The sequence below is a fragment of the Mus pahari genome, chromosome 10 (genome assembly GCF_900095145.1).
Source record: "Mus pahari chromosome 10, PAHARI_EIJ_v1.1, whole genome shotgun sequence".
In the NCBI taxonomy this organism is placed as follows: Eukaryota; Metazoa; Chordata; class Mammalia; order Rodentia; family Muridae; genus Mus; species Mus pahari.
Window position 1 is genome coordinate 6,312,326 of NC_034599.1, and position 24,911 is coordinate 6,337,236.

General features: G+C 37.7%; 1 protein-coding gene across 1 annotated transcript in view; it reads right to left on the reverse strand.

The window, feature by feature from the left end:
* Cntn5 (contactin 5) overlaps positions 1–24,911 on the reverse strand; it is a 1,169,992-nt gene that overhangs the window by 682,277 nt on the left and 462,804 nt on the right. Inside the window, exon 3 of the mRNA XM_029543057.1 lies at positions 23,464–23,588. Within this exon, the coding sequence (XP_029398917.1) occupies positions 23,464–23,518 (55 nt within the window). The 5' untranslated portion in view covers positions 23,519–23,588. The remainder of the gene's footprint in view (positions 1–23,463; positions 23,589–24,911) is intronic.

Consider the following 24,911-nt stretch of genomic DNA (forward strand, 5'->3'; position numbering starts at 1 on the left):
TGACTGAGCCATTCACTGAATGTGCCATAAGGAGGATGAGAAAGCAGGAAAGGAACTGAAGCACAAGATATTTTATAATATAGCCCTGACCATCGTGGGTCACTAACTTCATCAGAGAAAGCTTACGTTCAGCAATTTTCTTGGCACATAAATGCCTCATATGCACAACAGTCAAACTCTTTATACATTTTAAAATTCTTTAAGATGTTACCTCATGTTACCACAAAAGTCTGCCTCTCTAGAAATTATTCCTCATTCTTAAAACCATAATATTTGATTTAACAACTACAGTATGTCCAACTTCATACTAGAGTAGTTGATCTCCATTGTTTATAAACTAAATGAGGTTCACAAAAAACCTTTGGTTGGTTATCTCTTTTTTCATTTTTATTATGTTGGAAATTAAATCTATGAAATTTAAAATCATAAATAAAAATAAATTAAAAATACTAATTCACAAATTAATTTTACAACTATAATAACCCATAATATCTTAATGACAAATTAATATTTGCAGTTTCTGAAACAAAGCAAGAAGAGCTATAAAACGTATATCATTATAGGGCCCTATAAGATGTAAGATAGAGTATGACTGAGTAGGAGGAAATGAGATTTTTGGCCTCCTTTCGTATCCTTCAGATTGCTTCTCTGATCTGTCTGAGGAAAGCTTATGCTGACATGAAAATAAACAGGAGAGAGTTTTAGTAAAACAGAGGGTTAGTTGTAAATATCGTAGGGGTCGTCGTGGCCTGGCTTGGTGCTGATGCTGCACGTATGCTAATGCAGCATCATTCTGACTGGTTCCTTAAGACAGGGTTGCCTCAGAGAAGGCAGAGTGATAGAGCCCAGTGGTGACGCTGCCTCCAAGTTATTTTTGTTTGGGAATAATGGTGCCAACACCCAATAGCTGGGCAGAAGAGACATAGGCACGGTTTAGGGTTCCTGGACATGGCTGTCTGAGGAGAACCATGAGGAGAAGATGGTGAATGAGGAAGGGAGAGATGCCATGGTTTAGAAATTAAGAATACATGGCCCTGAGGGATGGCCAATTGGAATTAAGAGCATCCCAGATGAAATATAGCAAGTAATCACTCTGGGTTATTAATAGAAAAACAGATTCTGATAGAGTGTACATATCTGCCCAGCTCTTGTGTTGTTTAAAGCTTATTATAAATAATAAAAAGTGTGAGTTGTTTATCTAGGAAATGAGTGATGAAAGGCAGTGTAGATATCCTGGACTGGGATTAAACATTTCTACATTAGGTACTTCACAAAACTCAATAATGAATTTTAAAACAGCATGTGGATATACGCCTCTGTGTGGCATATTCAGAGGAGAGCAGAGGGTACAGGGTGACTCCCTCTATCCACTCATTCCTATGAATCTAGGGCTTGTATTTTCTCATCAAGTCTGGAAGCCTTAATTTTGAATTGGAATTCGGAGAACCTCAGAAATCTTTCCTCCAAGTGCTGTGGAGCTGGAGTTATAGGGTGGACAAGCCTGGAACCAACTCCAGGTGCCACAATTGAGCAACCACTGAGCTATTACTGCATCTCCAATGGTAGTTTTAAAGGCTAAGTGCAATTGGTGTTCTGAAATGTCATCCATGGACTTTTCCCTGTATCTCTTTAAAGTTTCATAGCATCATATATTGAGTCATTTGGAAAACTGCAAGTCATCTAGCTGTGTCCATTTTGTTAAATAAAATATAAATCCCTTTGTCGTCATAATAGTTAGAATGTGACTCAAGCAACTAAAATGTTTTAGTCTAGTTTGCGGATGAACTATTGAATTTTTGTTGCTGGTAACAAATACTCTTCGTGGTACTGTTAAAGTGAAGGCTTAGGTAATTTTTAAAGAAGTTTTTGAGTTTAAACAATTTTTGACTTAAGCATGAAAGTTCAGATAACAGCTTGCCTATCTCTTTCAAGTAACTTTGTAAATACACCACACACACACACACACACACACACACACACACACACACACGCACACAGTAGAATTATCAAATGTATATAAAAGTTTTTTTAAATAAACCTTAATTTACATAGAGTTTCATCAAGGATATTTAAGACAAGATTCGATTTTTTTTTAAAGTCCTTACTGTATACGTGGCAGAAGGATGCAAATCTAGGCCCTGCCTCTGTTGGTTCTCTCTTTCCACCATGTGGATTCTGCACATCAAAGTCAGACTGCCAGGCTTGACAGCAAATGAGAGACAAACAAGAAGATGCTTTTACACAGGACAAGGTTTTTACTTGAAGCAAAGAGGCAAGATGATATTTGAGTTTGCATACTTGACAAAAATATTCTTCAAAAAGTAACTCAGCCTGCCTTTTAAGCAAAATAACTGAAAGTGTTTGTTTTTTCTGTCACAGAGCCACTTCAGTGGCCCAGAGATTAGGATTTCACTTTTTAAAAGATCATCTTTTGTACTGTCCCTGCCCCTAGACCTGGTCCCCACATATTCATAACATTGCTTCTCCTAATGCAGTGAAAATACCAAAACAGCATGCAGACTCAACAGTACTCTTGTGCTGTGGTGAACATAATGCTGGTTCTTTTATTTTGCTTTCTTGTTTTTGTTTTTCGAGACAAGGTTTCTCTGTATAGCCCTGACTGTCCTGGAACTCACTTTGAAGACCAGGCTGGCCTCAAACTCAGAAATCTGCCTGCCTCTACCTCCCGAGTGCTGGGATTAAAGGCGTGTGCCACCACTGCCCGGCTAAATGTGCTGGTTTTTAAGTGCCTCTAAGTCCCTGAGGTCTATGAAGCACACCATGGCTGCTTTGTGCCACAATTTAGTAATCGCCTCTACCAGCATAATAACTCTGATCTACAAGTGAAGCTGGATAATTATTTTTCAAGGAGACATAATCAGAGCCAATTTTTGGAGGATGAGTGCAGGACTGGTGTTTTGTGTTCAAATACCCTGAAAGCCACAATGGAAATGACCAAAGAAATCAATCAACCCAAATCTCACTTGGTGAGCTAATGGATTTGCTATAGATCCATCTAGAAACATAGGTGAAATGTTGCTTATATGAGAGTACAAATCCATTTCTCTTTTTTTCCAACAGAGTATTTTTATTTGAAATGTTACATATTGAACTCCATCCCATTGTCTTCCCAGTACTCTGGTCCTAGGCCCAGCTCTGCCCACTGACCCTTGTGACCACATTTCCCCAGCCCCCTAAAAAGAAGAAAGTAAACAAAAGGACACAAGTCCCATTTGAGTCATCCATATACTCCCTGGGACATGGTCAAATCCCCAGAGGCCAGCCACTTGAAGAAAACTGCGTCCTGTCCCACCTGCACCCTTACCAGAATCCATAAACTGTGGAGAACACTTCAACACCCTTATCACAAGTTTTAAGACTTCTCCTCAATTATTTTATTTTATCTGGGATACTACTTTTTTGGGGAAGTAGGGAGTTTTTACAGAGCCTTCTATAACTCTCTTTTATAAAAAAACACCTCAATATAAATGGCAGTTCTGGAAAGCTGTATTCCTGGGGTTGGCTGCACAGACTGCAGGCAGCCCCACCTTAGAGTCTCCTGTTCCCCACTGTTCTCTGTTTACATAACCTCCTGCTGGGTCTTTGAGACCTATACATTTCTGAACTGTCTTGGTCTTGTATATTGTTTTCTTGACTTGCATGAGCACCGGTCTTCTGTCTAGAAGGCAGTGCTTTCATTCAGAGAGAAGAGCTGTGGAGCATCTGGTTGTGTCCTGTATACTTGCTTTTCTTGGAGAGAAGAAAACTGAGTAGTTTAAATGCCCAGTTCCAAAAGTTGCGCATTTGAAAGTTTGTTGAAGAAACTGAGTACAGAACATGGATCCAGGCACCATGTCTTTGTCATTAATGTCATTCAAACCCATAAATTGTTATCTGGGTTACCTCATCTCATGTGATCAATTTTATGATTCTAACTATATCTCACTGTCCATTATTAACAAAGACATGGGAACTTTAGAAATTAACAGCACAACTGTTTGAGCTAGTTTATAAGTAGCAAGTGAAGGAGGTTATCTAACTTTGTTTGTACCACATGGATGTGTAGTAGTTACTGTTTGATATTCCCACAGGCTGTGTCAAGTTTTCTGTTTTGTTCTGTTCTATGTGTCTCTCTGGCTATATTTGTTCATAATTTCTATCAATATAAAAAATCTGCCACTCAAGTTTTTTAATTAAATGAAAATCAAGTCTGTAACAAACTACTATATTGACATAATTTACAGCATAATGCCTAGTGGAAACATAAATGTCATAACTGCTGCACATTAATCTAGTAAAATATATCTATTTATTCAGGACTTCCTGTTTTCACCAGACATTAAGATTAATCATTTGTAAGTCAACAAATTGCATGGCCTCAGTTCATTTTGTGAATATGAGGAGTCTATTTAGAGCATATGGCTATGGTATGTGAGTGCATAGGGGAAGTGAACGGAGCTGAGCAGGAGTCGTGTGCATGGCAAAGAAAAGGCACAGGCATAGAGGAAGTTCTGGGCAAAATGTGCGCTTTTCCTTCTATCTCATTTCCTAACACCCTCAAGGCTTGTAACCTTTTCGAGCATTTCTCTTCCTGAAGACTTTTGATGTGGATTACTTAATAAATGCGTTTAGTGGGGCCTAGGAAATATGACTAATGAAAGCAAAAAATAATATAAGGATTGCATTATATCACAGACACCCCTGGGCACTTTTTGCTCTTCATTGTGGCCCAGGATTTGGTCATTCAAGCCAAAGGTTTAAGCTATGATCTAAATGTTTGAATCCCTACAAAATTCACATTAAATTCTATCCCCTAAGGGGAGAGCGTTAAAAGGTAAGATGAATGGGGCAGCAATAGGTCATGGCTACTGTAAGCTCATGACATTTTTAAACTAACAACTTCAGAAGAGCCAAAGCAGACTACACTCAATGAGTGCAGACAATAGAAACTATTGCTAACTCCCTCACTGTTTCTACAGAGCTAAGTATCCATCCACGTTGCCCGATACGCTGACATTCATTGTATTTTTACTGTACTATATATAATTTACTGTAGTGGGTGTATGTGTGTGTGTGTGTGTGTGTGTGTGTGTGCGTGTGCATTTATGTGTACATACATGACATCTGATGAACATGAGAGGGCAACTTGCGAAAATTGGATCTCTCTTTCCATCACGAGGGTCCTAGAGTTTCAACTCAGGACATCAGGCTTGTTGTTAGGTCAGCCATTTCTTCACCACCCCCAAAAAATTTTTCTGAACACTAGACATATGAAATTATCATCAGGGGACTAGTCTATTGACAGGATGTGATACATTTATTAAAACCCTGAAAATTTTATGTTTTGTCAATGGCTACTTTAACAGTGAAGGCTCTCCCCACCAGGGTCTGCCCTTGTCTCTATGTGTTCATATCCTTCTGCTATGTTTGTTTTTAATATTGGTATATCCAGGAACTGAACACAGGACCCTTTGCAAAGTTGATATGTGTGGATTCAAACACCTTTTATAACAAATGGCATGATACTCCAGACACTATGTGCATATTACCCTACTTTAAATTACCTCCAGATTACTTATAAAATCAATCCAACACAGTGCACATGTTATTACAGAAACTCATATAAACATATACAGTATTTTTTAGAGTATAATGATGAAAGTAATGATGAAAGACTGTACATATTGGGTATAACAATCGTTTTCAAATATTTTTGATCTTCACTTGGTTCTAAGGCTAGGGTCTCTGGGGGTGGAGAGAAAAAGATAAGGGAATTAAACTTCATTTTTCATTATTTTCCTTAAGTTTCTCTTAGTTCATTATTACATCAAAAATAGGGTCCAGGGATCCACCATGATAAGTGATAGATGCTAACCAACCTGCAGCTACTTATGTGCTCTTGGATAGAAACGGGGGATTCAACTAGAAGCCACATGTGGAGACATTAGGGTCAAGGAAGGAGAGCTGGAAAACAAAGCAATGAAAGCCAGAATCCCCTTAGACCCTCTCAGATCTCAGAGCCCCTTCTCCACGTGAGTCTAGAATGCTTGCCAATAAACTTCACATACACTTTCCTTTGAGATATTTTCCCATCTTAAGATTGTTAATCTATTAATAAAAGAAACATCCTGCTAACAGCATTCAAATTCATAGATTCAGAATTGTAGACACAAAGAGTGGTTTCATTAATATATATTCCCTGCCTAAGCAGGTCTTCATACTCTCATTCCTCCTCTCCTCCCAAAGATCAGGATTGTCCTGTCACTAGGGGATGAAAATATGTTTGATATCTGCTTTTCTCCCTTTCCTTCTCTTCAAGAATCCTTTAGATGGGATCAGAGAGGAAAGAGCCAGGTGTCTTCACTGATGTTTCAACTGTGATGTGGACACTGAACTTCTGTGAGCCATTTGACTAGATGCTGATTCTTTTTTTTTTTTTCGGAGTTACACATTTTGGCCTCTGAGATCCTTTCAAATCTATATTAATCTCCAGGATTGGTAGCCTTTGTTCAGATTAGAGTCTTGTTCTGATACTATTTTTTCAGCTCCAGCCAGTAGTAGCCTGCCATGGTGTAGACATTATTTGTGACTTGCCTAAAAGCTCAGAAATTAGAAGACTGGTCCCCCACATGGGGTACTTAGAGGCAGACCTTTTAAGGGGCAGGTCCTATCGTAACACAGCTAAGTCTTAAGGACTTACATCAAGAGGGATTCATGCTGGTTTTATCTATCTCAGATGTGGTGGTACTAAGTTTGCTCTATTCCCCAGACATGCATGTACTATGTTGTTTTCTTTTCCTGTTCACCATGTTCTGACCCAGGCAGGAGGACCCCTTCAACACTATTGGTAGTGTTGTAACATATTTGAGACTCTTCGAACTCCAAACTAAGTAAGCTACTTTTCTTCATAAAGCACTTAGCCTCAGGCATTTTGTTATAGCAACACAGAGTTGAGTATGTTTGAGCCCTACTAAGCTTCTGAATCTAACTGCTTCAGTTCAGCACAATCTATCATCTGTCAAGAGCTTAAATCAGGAAAACCATGCTACATAAACATTCTACCAGTAGACCGTGAACCTTTGCTCTTCACCCACTCTCTTAGACTATTATATGTTACTTGCCTTGAAATATCCAGGAAAGGCTAATGACTCTGTAAAACCAGATAATCTCCTAATGGCAGATGAGAACCTGAGAGAGAAGAATCACCTGAGGCTGAAGCTTATCTGAGAGCTATCTGCTTTATGCAGCCTTGAACAAGAGAGACATTTTCTCAAGCAGAGGGAGAGATGATAACTGATGCCTAAAGTTGTCCTTGATCTCCATACGTAAGTCTTGGTGTATACACACATGTGTGCACATACACATAGGGACTGGGTGGAAGGGATTGTAGAAATATCCCATGTTATCCTAAGATTATATTAGCATGTTCTATTCTACACATTTGAGTTTCTGAAATGGGGAGTATAAGAAGCATTTTGTAAGGTGGGAGGAGGCCCTTTATCTGCCATCATGTGCTGTTCCACACAGGCCCTTTCCTTGCTGGAGAGTTTTTGTTTTGTTTTTGTTTTTTGTTTTTTTGTTTTGTTTTTGTTTTGTTTTTGTTGTTGTTGTTTTGTTTGTTTGTTTTTTGAGACAGNGTTTCTCTGTATAGCCCTGACTGTCCTGGAACTCACTTTGTAGACCAGACTGGCCTTGAACTCAGAAATCTGCCTGCCTCTGCCTCCCGAGTGCTGGGATTAAAGCCATGCACCACCACGCCCGGCTCCATTTTCAGTTGTCTTACTCTTCAAGGAGAAGAAAAAAACTGAAAAAATTTCCATAAGATTTTTAAATTTTACTACTTTGCTTTCTTCTACTTAAAAATTACATTATGTTAACACACTAAGAAATTAATTTAATCATGACATTTTTGTACAAACATACCAGTGCACATGGTTTTTAATCACGCCCACTCTTTTCTTCTGAATATGTAAACTAAACCACCATTAAAGCATTTAGTAAAAGCACATGGCTGACCTACATGAACATTCAACATCTGTTTTGCATGATTTAAGAGGACTAGCATAATTTGTGAGATGACTGAAAGCCAACTTCAGAGTACACCGGACAGTTCCAGTGCTGTAGCTTTGCATCTTGGGACAGAGAAGGGCAAGCTAATGGCCAGCTCCAGACAGAGTCAGAAGTAGCAGTCAGGGTTCTTCCTTCTATTCTGGTTTCCTCAAAATGTCCCACTTTGCACTTTTACATTAGTCATTTGTAGAAGCTTATTAGGAAGCTATATTTAAAACAAATTTCTGACCATGCTGAAGAGATTCACAGAATAGAATCAAATAAGTGCATGAAAAGACTATGATCCAGTCAAAGCAGTTACTTCAAAAGAGTTTTCTTGGTTGAAATCCAAAACTGATTAGATTCTTGATTACTAAGCCTCACTAAACACACACACACACACACACACACACACACACACACACACACACACACACACAGAGTGTACAACACATGCCATATACAAACAGCATCCATTCATACATTACACACAACACATACCATAGATATATACAATACCCAGCATACTCACTGAACAAAGACCAACACATACAACAAGTAACACATAAAAATACACCATGTACAATACTCACCACATGCCAGTGAAACACAGTTCATTCATACACACCTGGAACACACACCTAATACTGATAGACATAAGACACACACACATTTTAGTGTGTTTTTTTCTCTACCTAACTTATTGTAATTCATTTGACTATACTCCTTTGACGTGGTACTTTATTTTAAATTATAATCTTTACATGGGACATGCATGGATACTTGGCCTTTCCATGTTGAATAATAGCAAACAACTGTTCTTGTATACTGAAAGATGGAACACCTCTATTAGTGTAGCATTCATTAATATCACTTAAATTAATATTCTGTCATATTATGTTAGGCCTTTATTTCATACTCTACTTTCATCTCCCTATGTTGGCTCAGTGCAACAAGCAGAGGAATTATTGTCCATTGTCCTGGATCTTCATGTTGCTTCCACTCTATTACATGTTATTTCTAATCCAATCCAATGTGTCTGCTCTGAGTTCTTCCTGTAATCAATTGCAATCTCACATTTGATAACTTTCTCCAACTGCTATTATTAAGAAAAAAAATACTGCTAAACCTTCTTGCTATTGCTCTGTAGAGTCTGGCTATATATCTAAAAAATGAAGGCTCATTGTATAGTCTATGCAAATTAAAGAATATTGAAATTATTTTACAATTATCCTTTATATCAGGTCTGAACATTCACTGAACAAAATAGAGAGAATATCCTGAGAAACTCTCCTGATTCTATGCCTGAGCAACTCTGGCTCCTTAGAATCACTCCTCAGAATATCAAATCTTACCCCTCAGTTTTCTACACATCAAGTAGTTTATCCACTCCTGTGGTTTAGAAACCTAAGTTGGCTACACATGATAAATGTAGCTGTTTAAGACAGCAGTTGCATGTAGTATGAACACTGGCAAATTCTGTGTTCTGTGCTATAACTGTTGCATTTTAGGAGGAATGTTTCCTTTGAGGCTGCTGTTTATCCAAAGGGAGACAAAAGAGGTTGAAATACCCTCTGGGGGTCAAAGTGCATGTAGTTGTGAGTCACCTAACAATCATGCTGGGAACCAATTTTTTTGTCCATTGCAAGAGCACAAACACCTTCAAGCACTGAACTATCTCTCATCCCCTATTCCTAGTTCTAACTTTAGAAGTCCTGGAAATATCTGGGGACTGATTCATTTAGCATCTCTTCTAGCCATCTCTGCTTGAACATGAACATTTTTCATTTTTGCACCTCGATATTATATGGGTTTGTATGTTGTAACTGAACTTGGAACCATACATAACACCAAAGGTATGTTAGCATGGAAGAAGCAGCCTGGGACCAAACATTTCAACATAACCATGGTAACATGGAAGGCTCAGCCTGAGAATAAATAGAACATAACACCATAGCATTGAAGACACAAAGCAAGTCTAGACTCCCTCTGTTCCAGCTATTATGTAACTGAATAAGTTAGTCCTGGCAGGGAAGGCCTTTGCCTGTACTGACTTACAATGTAGGTAAGAAACAACCTTTGACAACCTAAGTTGTTAATGGAATTTTCTTTCCTCAAAGCTATTGAAATTGTTTTTTAAAGCTGTTCTCTCAGTTTATACTCTATGGAGTATAAACTCCATAACAATACAATAAAGGTGTATTGGCCACAAAACAATAAAGGTGATCTTTTAGTTATACCTGGTGGGTTACACCCTACAACTCCAGAGGTTCAGAAATAGCATCATCTTCCCATTAGCCTAAGGTATATAACTAGCACATACTCCAAATAAAGCAATGATCAAAAAGACATACAGTCTTCTCACATGCATCGTACACCATCTCCCCCCTGTTCTAAATGTGTGCAGCTCTTGGGTTACAGATCTTCTTTCTTACCGCTGATGCTTTTAGGCTTTCAGATGAATGCCCCTGGATAGACTCAGGCTATACCTGCCTTTGTGTCAGAACAGCAGGTTAATTTTTATGTTGTGGTTTCTGTTGAATAATATGTGACTCATTTATCAGTTTCTGTTTGAACCCTTTAAGAACATCTTTAAAGCCAGTGGATTTGTTGATATGCAGTACAATTGCTGCTTTGGACCAAAGTCAAAAGAATTGTATAGATAAACTTTATTGGGTAGAAAATTAGTAAAATCTACTAGAAATGAATAGAGGTGGATAGTCTATGAATGTCTCACATGTGGGAGCAAAGAATAAAAAGAGGTATTTGGAGAGTTTAGTGTCCAATGTCATTAACATTTTTACAAAACTGCATCTGCAGCATGATGCTGACACTCAACTACTTACTGTGATTGGTTTGGTGTACTACACTGGCCACGCTTCTGCAAACATGGTAGTCTGTGCATTCAGAAACTTAAGTGTTAATCATGTATGGTATCTAAAGAGCATAAACTTGTTTATTTCTCTGCTGAGCACTCTGTAGACAGTCTTAATCCACAGAGTTTATTCTTTCTGTCATATGAGACTTTCCTAATCTGCATGAGATCATTTCCTTCCCAGTACTGTGACACCTGCTGTCTCTGCCAGCCCACCATAAGCGATTTTTTTTTGTTAGAAACTCATGTGGCTTTCTTTGCTAAGTTTATAAAATCTTGCCTTAGAAACTGCACCACAGTGACCTTTCCTAGCCATCTTACAGAAACAGCATCCTGCAACAAGGCCATATCACATCCCAACTCTTCCTATGCTATCTTTCTTTATGGAAATTATCTCCATTAGACCTTATATTACTTCTTTCCTAGATAAAGTATATCTTCTCTACTTGCATATATGTTCCCTAAGGGTAGAAATGTGATTTGTACATTGCCATGCTCTTAGTAGATGCGAACAAATATTTGTAAAAGTAAGAGATATACAGATGAATTATTTCAAAAGATTTGAGGATAGAAAATAGAATATTTGTATAGTAATTCATTTGTAACTGTGTGCATGTGTGTATGATAGCTCTTATGTCCAGAATGGATAATAACTGAAAAAAATATTGCATGCCGAGTTTTATTGAATTCTATTTTTCAAAAAAAGATCAATTTCTTCATGGTTATTATGGAACTTATAAGAATCCCAGGGCCAGACCAAAATAGTTCTAAATTTAGGCATTAAACAAAACTAGCTCTAGGCTAGGAAAGCACTGCCAGTCAGTGACCATCTCTGAGTTAGACAGAGGATGGAGGAGAAAGCCTCACAGCTGGCTGCTATCTGAGTGCTCCTGCAGCAGAGACTGCTGAGGGAAACAGAGGGCAGCAGTTGACATCGGCCGGCTGACATGACCCTGTGACATCTTGAATGACTCAGATTTTACCATTTTCTCTCTTTCCTTTCCTCTTTGGATTTCTACTTCTTTCATTATTTTTTCTATGATGATTTCACAATGCCCAGAAATAAACTGAAATAACTGTCTTGCTTTAGCTCGGGGCATGTCTATGCCTCCAGGAAATCTCAGCTGTGTTGCTAGCACTTAAAGGCATCACCATGGTTAGATAAGGGACCCAATGTTACTCCATCAATTTCACTATTTTCTGAGTAAAAATTACTGAATTATTTATCTATTAATCCAAGAAAAGGATTTTAAAAGCCTTATATTTATTAAATTACAAATAACTATGCCTATACATCAAAACAAGCATATCCTAATTCTGTGCATGACACATCCAAGAGCACAAACTGCCTCTGCTTATAAAGCAGATGTTACATATCATCATCAGAAGTATCACAGTCATTATTACACATGGAAAAAAATGAAGTAATAAATGAAATAATTATGTATATATGTAAAATATAAAATAAAAGATAAAATAATAAAATAAAAATATTAATGTAATAACAAAATAACAAAAGAGCATCACTTACAACCCTCTTTCTTTCTGACCTGGACAACTCACATGGTTTCATCTCATATCAGACTTAGGCTATAGCCTCATGGGTCATACATCAGGGTCAAAGTCATCACAGTGGAAACTAATGTGCAAACTTTATGGATAAGGATAAAAGGAATATTCAAAGGCAGTTTGGGAAATCACACTATAGAAATACACCAAACAATGAAGTTGATATAATTTTTCAATGGCTTAAATATTAGAATAGCAGGATTTCTGCCAAAGATCTAAGGTAAATAAAAGTACAATGTGGAACACTTAAACATGTTTCTTTTTTTAATTAGTTATGCACGATTTAATTCATACACAAAGAATTATCAGTATTCAAATTCTAAAAACCCTATATAATTTGTTTAAAAAATATAGCCAGCAGGACTTTCCCTGTGTGCTTTTCTGTATCTCGGTTTTGTAGGCTTCCTTAGGGGCTAGTGCTAGGTGAATAGAACTCTTTACCCACTTCTTATTCTGAATAAAGAAGAAACCAATGGGATACAATTATTTGCTCACAAATGACTGAAATGACTTCACAGAGCAGTCCTGCTCCTCTTGTGCTTCTGGTAAATAATGTGAGAGTCCAGTCATCAATAGCCCCATTTATATTAGCAATGTTGTGTTTGAAATTTAACTCTGCTTGAATGGCAGTATTGTCAACATTCATAGACAAGTGTTCCTGGACAGGATTAACTAGGAGTCTTCTGAGCATCATTTTGAAACAAAGAAACTTGATTTAGACAATCAATTTAAGGAATACTTGGTGACCATCACGGTTTTTTCTAAATGGCAGAATACTTTAACATATACTGCTCACTCCTGTCCAATACTGAAGTGGAAAATCATTTTCAATAAATGTTGTAGTGTAAATGAAAACACGTTCAGCTAACCTCATACATTAACTCTCTGTATAATCTTCATTAAACTGAAGCACATGCTTACAATCATCTTTTATGAGTGAACTGGTTAGTTGTTTGATGAGTTAATTTTATTTCACCTCAGGAATTGTGACAATTATACATGACTATTTTTCATTTTTTATTAGATATTTTCTTCATTTACATTTCAAATGCTATCCCCAAACCCTCCTATGCCCTCCCCCCACCCTGCTCTCCAACCCACCTACTCCTGCTTCCTGGCCCTGGCATTCCCCTGTACTGGGGCATATGATCATCGCAATACCAAGGGCCTCTCCTCCCATTGATGGCTGACTAGGCCATCCTCTGCTACATATGAAACTACAGACACAGCTCTGGGGGTTGGTTATTGGTTAGTTCAACCCTATAGGAGGAACAACGACATGACTTTTAGTATGGTCTTTCCTGTTAAGATACAAATAGTAAAGAGCATACGATTCAGGTGATCCAGCTCTTACCCCTACCTCCTGCCCCACCAACAAGGAAAAATTAAATTGTTCCTGATACCATCACAGCATAGCTGATAAAGTCAGCTTGGATAGTCACTGTGAGGTAGCACCGGTTGTCATCAGGCCTTCCCAGAGGGCCAATACAATGTACAAATGCATAATTTATAAATGATCAGGAAGAAGCCTTAATCCATTTTTCTTTCTAAATTCCAGTAGGCCAGCCAGAGTTCTTGGTACCTGTTTGCTCTAATGCCATTGTTTCCATCTCCCTTTACATGTTCTGACACTGACAAAGGTTTCCATGATTTACCACACCACTGCCAAGGAAGACAGTATTTGTATAAGCTTATCAGTGACAGGCATTCTCTGTTCACCAGTACATCATTGCCTTGGCAGAGGAAACAAACTGTCTCCCTTTCAATAAAATGGATTTATCCCAAGAAGGATAATAGGGTTAAGGGAGCGAGAAAGTGCTATTGTTGTTGTCCTTGTTATTTTTAAACCAATGAAGCTTACAGAAACATCTGCAAGTGACTGAAAAGATACCTACAGAGACTTATGTGAGAATTGGAGGATGCTCACTGTAGCTGATCAGCAGGACTTCCTTTCTCATTTGGCATGTTCAAAAGCATTAGTGTGGGAGGCAGCCCACACACACATTGTATGTCCACTAGTTTCCATTTGCCTAGGAGCAAACTCACAGGACACAAAACATTAAATGGAAGAAAGAAGTCCTTGTAGACCTTGTATATGGCAGCAATCTGAAGTATGTGAGGATGTTTGTTGGCCACATAAAGCTGCAATTATTAGAGGAGTCAGTATTTTTATCATGAATCAACACTACATTGCACATGCTAAGCAGACATTATCTATGGAAACATCTGTGTCACCAACAAAGAATAATTTATGTTATATAAAAAGGAACCTTGATACAATGAATACTATTTCAATATCCTCTCATGTTAAATATTTATAAGTGAATTATCATCATTCTTAGCCATTGTCCAAAAGAACTAAGACAACTGAAGAACCCATTGACCAGGATATTTTGTATAACACAGAGAATTAATTCACACTTTTTATTTTGTTGTTGCTCACTCAGACATGGAGAATAAATAAAGAGTAATTTTTAAAGAGCTGCGATATGCCAGGAAAGTTCCTCATTATTTCAAAATACATAAGGGTGAATCCCACTGTTATTTCCTATTACTATTTGTCCATTTACTTGAAGAATGACGTGTCCTCTGAGAGTCATTTTTACATTGAACGATAATATGGATTTTTTTTTACTCCAACAGAGGTTAACCTCTCTCTCTCTCTCTCTCTCTCTCTCTCTCTCTCTCTCTCTCTCTCTCTCTCTCTCTCTCTNTNTNTNTGTGTGTGTGTGTGTGTGTGTGTGTCTGTGTCTGTGTATGTGTATCTATGTATAAATATATTTTTAAATTTATACTATGATTTCATCTCAAAATGCTTTTTATATACTATTATAAAAATATTAGCTCTTATGAAGTTAATTTAGTATTGAAGAAAACAGTGTACTGACCTTTAACGCGTTTCTTTTACATACAGCTAGTAAGTTTTAGGTATTATCCTCTATTCTGCTACTCTCTCAAAAATAAGAATACAGAAATATCCATTAGTCTTAACTATTAACTATAAACAGAATTGTTGCTAGTAAACTTGCCCAAAAAAGTAAATAAGCATATGGTAGATCCAGAAGTGAGGACTTTGTGTTCCATTGATGGATTGCAGCCTTCCCAGCTTCTCTGTTAAAAATGTTATTCTCTTTTGCATCCTTAGGTTCTGTATTTGCCTCATGGGATTTGCTCTGACCAATAAGGCTTTGGCAATCAGAGCACCAAGACTTGGAAAAACTTACACACTGTAGTTTGCCCTTCCTCTTATTACTGTAGACCTTGCCACCATATGCACCTAAAAAAAAAAACAATGATTCTGTAGAGATGGGCAGTACTACACAAGCTTCTATGGGAGAAAAGACACTAGCAGTTTTACCAAGCTACAACAGCAACCTGTCAGACAGGATGTAGCTGATGGAACCGTAGTGGCATGGCAGTTACATCTGTTACTGGTCACTGTCTGGTTAAATGTTAGGCCTTCTCCATGGAAGAAATTTCATACCTTATACTAAAAAACTACTCAGTTGTTCCTGGATAGAGAACTGAGGCTTTAGTGAGAACCTGCCATCTTTTTGGTACATGCTTATGGGATCAAACTGCTTTCTGAATGTGCATGTTTATACCCAAAGATCAGTGTTGCTTTCAACTTTGATCAGAATACCTTCTGTTTGTAATGGATTGTGGTTAATATAAAGAGGTATAAATGGACAAAATGCTAAACATCAAGGACTGTGGAGTTTACTGTTCTAAATCAGTCATATATATTACTTCTCCAAGGCTCAGAGAAGAATGGAGAAGCCTATATATGGGGTGCAGTTCTGTGAAACTCCATCTTCTTCGCATTCATTTCTGTTAGACACATGAATTTCCAGCAGCTGTGGTTACCATGGCAAGATATGAACATGATATGAACAATAGAAAAGAGTCCATGTACTTGAACATACACAAGGGAATTGTGGCTATGCCATACACACTTTTCCAAAATTTCTTCTTTCTGTTCTTTGTCTTCCTCTATCAGATTACTTTTTACTTTCTGGTAAAGACAAGGAGATATGATTACAGAGGCACATTTTACAAATGCAAATTTATCTTACTGAAAGGTAATTTTGCTGAGTCACTCATGTCTGAAGTGTCTCAAAAGAAAAGAAAAGAAAAGAAAAGAAAAGAAAAGAAAAGAAAAGAAAAGAAAAAAGACAGCTCAAAATAACCCAGATGTGAAAGGCATTTTTCAGGGTTCCATATACTTTCATCTTTCATGGCCACAGATCCCAATGGAGACTCCTGAGAAAACTTTTTTACTGTTTTCTTAGATTTCACACAACCTTCTGTTTTATCTTGTGTGTGATTCTATCCACAATAGCAAATTAAATTTGTCTCTTTCCCACACTTTTTTATACCACAGTTTACTCAATGAGGAAAGGTTAGAAACTGATTCCTCAGATGACGATTGGTTCCATAGATAACTAGACTGGATGCGGAGTCAATGAGGAAATATCATATCTATTTCATTGGAAAAATTTCCCAAGCAAATTTCACACTTAAGGAAAGGACAACTTAAGCAACACCTCCTCAAGGACAGAGCATTTACACAAACTATTTGACGTTCATCTACAGAAAGATTTCTCCATTTGCCTGGTTCATTATTTATTTATCATTTTATATACCCCAAGGTAGACTCATGGGTATTTATTTTCTTCTTTCAGCTATAGTGCAATGATTTTGAATTTAATCTGTGGCTGAAATATATCAGTTTTTAATTTGGAGACCCTTTTTGTTTTTTGTCATATTATCCTTAATATATTTCATTTTAAAATTTAAAAATTCAAGTGCTTGTGTGTGGGTGTATGTGTGTGTGTGTGTGTGTGTGCATGCATGTGCGCGTGCGTGTGTGCATGCTTGTATCCTGTGGATGAATGTCAGCAGCTCTGAGAAGGTCAGAGGACAGCCTTGGGAGCCAGTTCTCACTTCAATCTTACTTGACACAGGGTCTTCTGTTATCAATGCCTGTGCCAGGTTAAATGATTCCCAGATTCCAGGGTTCTCCTTTTCCTCTCTCATCTTGTCACATTGGAACTAGAATTATAGACAAGTGGTCAGTTGTCCAGCTTTTTGTTTGTTCTTCAGAATCTGAACTCACACACAGCAAATATTTTACCTGCTGAGCCATCTCCTGGAGGCCCCTTCTCTCTCTCTCTCTCTCTCTCTCTCTCTCTCTCTCTCTCTCTCTCTCTCTCTCCTCTCTCTTCCTCAGTAGTTTTATTTGCCCTAGTACTTCCATGTTTTCAGGTACCATAGATACTCTAAAATGATTTATATAGGACATTTCCTGCTGCAGTCCTGTAATCAGTCATTTCTGAAATATCCCTTGTTCCTTCAAGAGCAAACTTAATAAGAGGAAAGATCTTGACACTTTATGTGCTATTTCTACAGGAATTCACTGTATCATGTCTTCTAGGATGACTGAAATACAACAGCTATATCTATAGCATTTATATATCTATATATCTGTATTTGTGTATGGAAGCATTTGTGTTTGTTTATAACATATATGAACATATGTGAACATAGCAATGCATTCAATAGCTCTAAGCCACTGCCACATGGGTAATTCTGATAAACCTTCTCCATCTATAGGTATAAGCCCAGCTCCATCATCTGTCTCCTCTAACTTGGTTCCTTAGATACATCATATTAGCACTGCACATTGGGAAATAACGTTATTAAACAGAGAACTGTGCAGAAGCAAAATATGGGTTGCCTTTAGTTTTATAGCTCATTTCCAACATTTATTAATGTAATACTGCCCCCAACAGAAGTTGCCTTTTAAATGGGTAATATATGATTTGATTCCTTGTGATAGTCTAGAAATTGTTTAAGGAGCCTATGCCTTCCTACATTTTAAATATTCACGCTATGATTTCCATTCTCTATAATTTTGATAACCATACTGCACAGTGATTTAGTATCTGGTCCATAGAGAGCGCTTTCTCATGGCATTCCAAATGCTAATTGCTTCCTTTGTACCTTTGACCACCCACTCAGCCTCTCTCTGAGGATTCCTGTTCTTTTTACACCATTCCCTTCTCGGGTATGTAACTAGAATCATAGAGTGCATGCTATTTGCACAATAGCTTCTTCCATTTAGCGATGTGCATGCAAAGTCATGAGTCTATGATATTTACACCTCATTTGTTTTATCACTGAATCATGTTCCATTATTTAGGTAGCCCACTGCTTGTTCATTCATTTATGAAAGACAAATTTCTTATAGTTTCCTCTTTGGAGTCATTATTATTGTTAGTGCTATTATCATTGAGAACGGTTTTCCTGTAGCTCAGTCTGGTCTTAAACACACTATGTAGCCCAAGACAACCTCGAACTTCTGATTGTCCTCCCTTTACATCATAGAGGCTGGGATTATAGATATATATTACCATATCCAGTTTATGTTCTACTGGCATCCAATACAGGGCTTCCTACTGCTGGGTTTATACACTTGCACCTGAAAATATGCTTAGCCTACCAACTCATTAAAGTTTAATTGTATAAAATTGTTATTATAAACTTGAAGATAAAGCATCATCATTAATTATTTAATAATTAATTGATATTAATAATGCTCCTATATACAGGTATATATAAATTTTCTTTGGTTTTCTGATTTACATATAACTACTTTTCATATTTTCTAACCATCTAGGTAAACATCTAATCAAGAGGACAGGACTCGTTTGCTCCTAGTGTAAGTAAATTTGGATTTGTAAAAAGTTATGAAGTTCTTTTAAATGATGGAGCCATTTTGCAAGTTCAATGAGAATAGATGAACAATAAGCCTGAGTGGCACCCGCAGTTTTCGTTATTATTATGCTAATTCGGAACATGTTATTATATCTTGCTACACTTACAGGTCTGATTTCAATATAAGGGCATGAGTCCTATGAAAAATCTTTCCTCTAGAAAAAGCCAGTTTTCAAACAAGGCTGAGCTGTGTAAGAGTTCTTTCATATTTCTCAAGGAAGTAACCCCAGGATGGTCCAGCCACTTGCAAAAGGACATATGAAATAAAACTCTGGGGTTATATCTCTTGCCTTTAGTTATTCTTTCTGATACAAGGAGCACCAATCACCTTAAACGTGTACTTGGCACATAGCTTCATCTCTCTCACCGATATCCTAGCAATCAATGTGTTAAGCGTTCCCCACAAAGTGACACTTGTATCTCACCAAGAACACTAAAAGACAATAAAGGAGGTGATAAAACAGTGACATAAGTATAGGAAATGATAAATATCAGAAATCAAGTAAATGCCTTGTCTTTTTTTGTCTAGGATAATTTCTTTATTTACATTTCAATTGTTATCCCCTTTCCTGGCTTCCCCTCTGAGAAACACCCTCCCTTTATGCCCTCCTCCCTCCCCTTGCTCAGCAACCCACCCACTGCCACTTCCTGGCCCTGGCATTTCCCACACTGGCGCATAGAGCCTTCATAGGACCAAGAGTCTCTCCTCCCATTGATGTTCAACTGGGCCATCCTCTGCTGCATATGCAGCTGGAGCCATGAGTCTCACCATGTGTGCTCTTTGGTTAGTGACTTAGTCTCTGGGAACTCTGGGATTACTGGCTAGCTCATATTGTTGTTCCTCCTATGGGGCTACAAACCCCTTCAGCCCCTTGGATTCTTTCTCTAGCTCCTTTATTGTGGATCATATACTCAGTCCAATGGACAATTATGAGCATCCACCGCTCTATTTGTGAGCCTCTGGCAGAACCTCTAATGCCTGCATTGTCTTTAGAGCACAGTAAAGACTTCAAACATAAGCATCCCTGAACAATCCTTTCTAGTAGCTATTAGGTTTTCTCCTAAGCACTTGTCTACAGGGAGATTAAGTTAACTTAGTATAAAGTACCTGCTATATTTGCTCCGGATTAAATGCAGATATGGTGAAGAAGTTTAAATACTTTCCAGTGTTTGATTTATTCTACTGTCAATGGCAATTTGATATGTACAAGAACATGCGAGGTAGAAATCACAGACCCCCAAGCAAGACATGGTATATTTGCATTTCCAAAAACACGGGGTACAGCCTCAATGAAGGAAGTATTTACTCGGAAAACTCCATTGTTGGGTAAGTTCAAGAGAAAGTAACTTTGACTGTTATTTCTGACCTTCAGCATTGTTAACTTACTCATGAAAACAACAGACAGTTCATAGTTCACACAGGCAAGGGTACTGAGAAGACACAGGGAAAACATCGAATTCACCTCGGGGTAAGATTGAACAGACAGAACCAGGTGGAAACAGCTTTCTGAAGACTCAGTTCTTACATGATTATGATATTTATGAACCATGCTTTTCACTTAATGACCAGGATCTTTGATAGACAGTTTTCAAGGTCCCACACTAGCTTCTCCCTTCATCTTCTACAGACAGGCCCGGCCTTCACATTTCTTCCTTACACTCGCTGTTTAATAAGCAATGTTTACAAAAATAATATTACTGATAAATGAATAATTAATGTGTAGTTGTTTTGTTGCTAATCAATTACTGGTATTGAGGTGAGAGGCTTCTACATATACATTTCAGAAACATGTACACATATTCAAGTGTATTTAATGATTACACCTTAGCATATATTGATTTATAGAAGTGAAATGTCAAATTTATCTCTCCACATACAGAAATGGCTTCAGATTTCAGACTAGCACATTTGGAGCACTTTCTTATTGAGACGTGGGGTGTTAAAACAGTCACATACTATGTATATTCATGGTAGGTGTCGCACAGATGGAGAATTGGTGAGAAGACTAAAATCTATTGTATAATTGCTAGGAAAACTATAACTCAATGATTGTAAGAGGAGGTTGTATTTACTTCTCAGTAGGTATAATCTCCTGCCTACCCTGTTTGACAGTTTGGACTTTTCTTCAGGTAACACTGTAATACACAAAATGTGATCATGTTAGGAGAACATATTAGATTCTTGATACACAAAAACAATCTATGGAGTCAAAGAGGCACTCTCAGCACATAGTGAGTGCCTGGCAGTACATGGAGATGAGTGTTTGTGTATGAAGCTTTATAATTCATGGTTCCATACACCGAGCAGTACATGTGCATGTTACATGGACAATATTTGCATAAATACTAATTCTTCTCAAACTATTTGGAATAATTTAGATGTTAGAAATAGGTTTATAAATAATTTAAATTTTTTTCTAAAATGACAGCAGCCACATATTTTCAGACTTACATTGTAAAAGCCCCCCAAACTTTATTTACAGTAAAAACATTAAGCTTAATTTAATCAACTTCTCAATATAATTTGCTTTCTACTGAAATCACAATACTTGATTTCTATACACTCCTAAAATAAATAAGTCTGGGCATTTCAGATTTAATTAGAAAGAGATTATTGTTCAAAATAGAAATTTTTCATAATTATAGATCTTATACGGTTCCACCAACAGATAAAACCAACACAAAGTCAAAAAGCTTTGATAAATAGATAAATCTGTTAATATAAGAATAGAAACAGGCTACCTCAGGAGTTAGGAGGTTGGGGGAACCTTCCAGAATGCACTAGAGACTTGGGAGGTGAGAGACTCTCAGGACTCAAAGGGGGTGACCTTAGATGATATGCCCAATAGGGAGAGGGAACTTATAGAGCCCACCTCCTGCAGGAAAACAGGGCATCAAGTGAGGGATGGGGTTGCCATCCCACAGTCACAACTCTGACCCATAATTGTTCCTGTCTGAAATAATTACAGGGATGGATATGGAGAGGAGCCTGAGGAAAAGAAGGTCCAGTGACAGGTCCAAAGTGGGATCCAGCTCAAGGGGAGGTCCCAAGGCCTGGCACTATTCCTGAGGCTATGGAACACTAACAAACAGGAACCAAGCATGACTGTACTCCGGAAGACCCAACAAGCAGCTGAATGAGTCAGATGTAGATATTTGTACCCAACCAATGGACAGAAGCAACTGATCCCTATTGTTGAGTTAGGAAAGGCTGAAAGAAGCTGAGGAGAAGGGTGATCCATTAGGAGGACCAACAGTCTCAATTAATCTGGACCCCCGAGATCTCTCAAACACTGGGCCACCAAACAGGCAGCATACACCAGCTGATATAGACCACAAGCTCACATAAAGTAGAGGACTGCCTGGACTGTGTTCATTCAGAGATGATGCACCAAACCCTGAAGAGACTGGAGGCCCTAGAGAGTTTAGAGGTCAGGTGGGCTGGGGGGTGGGAGCTTCAACATGGAGACAGGAGTGTGGGAAGGAGGTGTGGGATGTGGAGCAGTCAGAGGGTGGATAAGGGTAGTAGAGGATGGAATATGGAGTGTAAAAATAAATTAATTAATAAAAGAAAAAGAAAAAATGTTATATAGAGCACTGTCAGTAAAGGGACTCAGTGGGTACAGGCAATTGTCACCAAACCTGATGACCTGCATTTGGTCACTGGAACCCACAGAATGAAGGAAGAAGACAAATTCCTGCAGATTTTTTTCATACCTCCACATGCAGACTGTTGTATATTATGCTTTTATGTGTGTGTATATATGTAAGCACACACACATACACAGAGAGAGAGAATACAAATGCTTAAAATTAAAAATCTGTGTGTATGTGTGTCTGTTTGTTTATGTGTATGTGTAAAATAAAGCAAAATATTCCTGTTTGACAGGGAATATTTTATATTGCATAGTTACACTTGTATACATTATCCAAAGCTTCTGAAGACTAATAATGATAAAAAGTGAAATACAATAAGGTAGATACTTATTCACTATTTTCATTATGTACCACATTATTGAGTTTTATGATTTTTTTTTTTTTGCAGTGTTGGTAAGGTTGTTTAGTTCTGCTTAACAATATCAGTATTGGTATAAATTATAACTGGCATAAGAAAAACTATGGAGGAGATCTTCATACAGCTTTCTTAACTGAGACTTAATTACAACCAAATAATTATATATGTATTTTACCTGAAAGACACCTGGTGACAGACAGGAACAGAATGAGTCTCCAACAGGAAGCCATGCTTAGTCACTGGGCTCTTCTGGATCCCAGAATGGTGATTACTATTGAAGTTTCCTCATTGACAAAAATCCTGTTGAGATAGACACAGGTTTCAAAAACAGAGAAAACCTCCTTCACCTGCAAAATCTCATATCATTACCCACAACTTTAAGTGCACAGGTTACATACATAGAGTGTTTCTGTTGTCTTAGTTATGATGATTATTATTTTTTTACTTCTGTGAAAAAACACCAAGACAAAAATCAACTTAAGGGAAAGGATTTATTTCATCATATAACTTACATCTTTTAACTTCATCTTCTAGGAAAATCAGGGCAGGAACTCAGGCTAGAAGCCTGGGGGCAGGAGCTAGTGCAGAAGCAATGGGGGATGTTGTTTACTGGCTTGTCCCATGGCTTGTCCCGCCCTATTGCTTATAACATCCTGGACAGTCTACCCATGCTGGCACTGCCCACAGTGAACTGGCTTCTCATATATTAACCATCAATCAAAAAATGAAGCACATACTTGCACACAGGCCTATTGCTAGAGAATTTTTCTCAGTTTGAGGGTCCCAATTTCATAATGACTCCAGATTGTGTCAAGTTGACATAAAAGTAGTCAGCACACCTAATAAAGCTAATAAATTCTGCTACCATTCAATCAAGGTGCAAAATGGAACTTAAGAAAATGGATAAATTGTCCATATTTGCTTCTGTTGAGTATTCTGTTGCAGACCATAAAACCAACGAGGTCTAAAAGAGATGAGTTTTCCTCACAGAGCATGTATAATTATATATTACACCAGACAAATTATTTGACTTGAAAACAGGAGTGAAACACAGGATCCATTAATGCACACTCCTGTTCTAGAAAAAAAAAAAAAGTAATGATCAGTTAGCCAAGAGATTTTACACGCCATGCCTGGAGCTCATGGAAACCTCCACAGGGGACAGTCTCATTTAATTATTAATATCCACTGGCTTTGTTGATAACTCTAGTGATTATCTGTAGTGTGTTACAGTTCCCTCCTTCAGTGCTTAATATCTCATAGCATCCTTTGCTAGCCAGAACCTGAGGGAAATAAGGATTTTCATGAATATTTAATATTTTTGTAATGCTATTTTTATAACAATAAGCAGAATAGCACATTGATATCTCTCGGTTTCTGTTTCTGCACCGAAAGGCAGAATAAACATGAAAGAAATGTAAAGCTCTAAAGCCAAACTTTCTGCAAAAACTTGACCAGTATGCCTCACACGTTTTACTAAGCTGCAAATTTCAGGTGTCAGTCATAATATTTCTGGTCAAGTCTCTATTAGGTTAGGAAGCTATACTCTGGTGGGTTTTACATAATTGTTCTCTCTCTCTCTCTCTCTCTCTCTCTCTCTCTCTCTCTCTCTCTCTCTCTCTC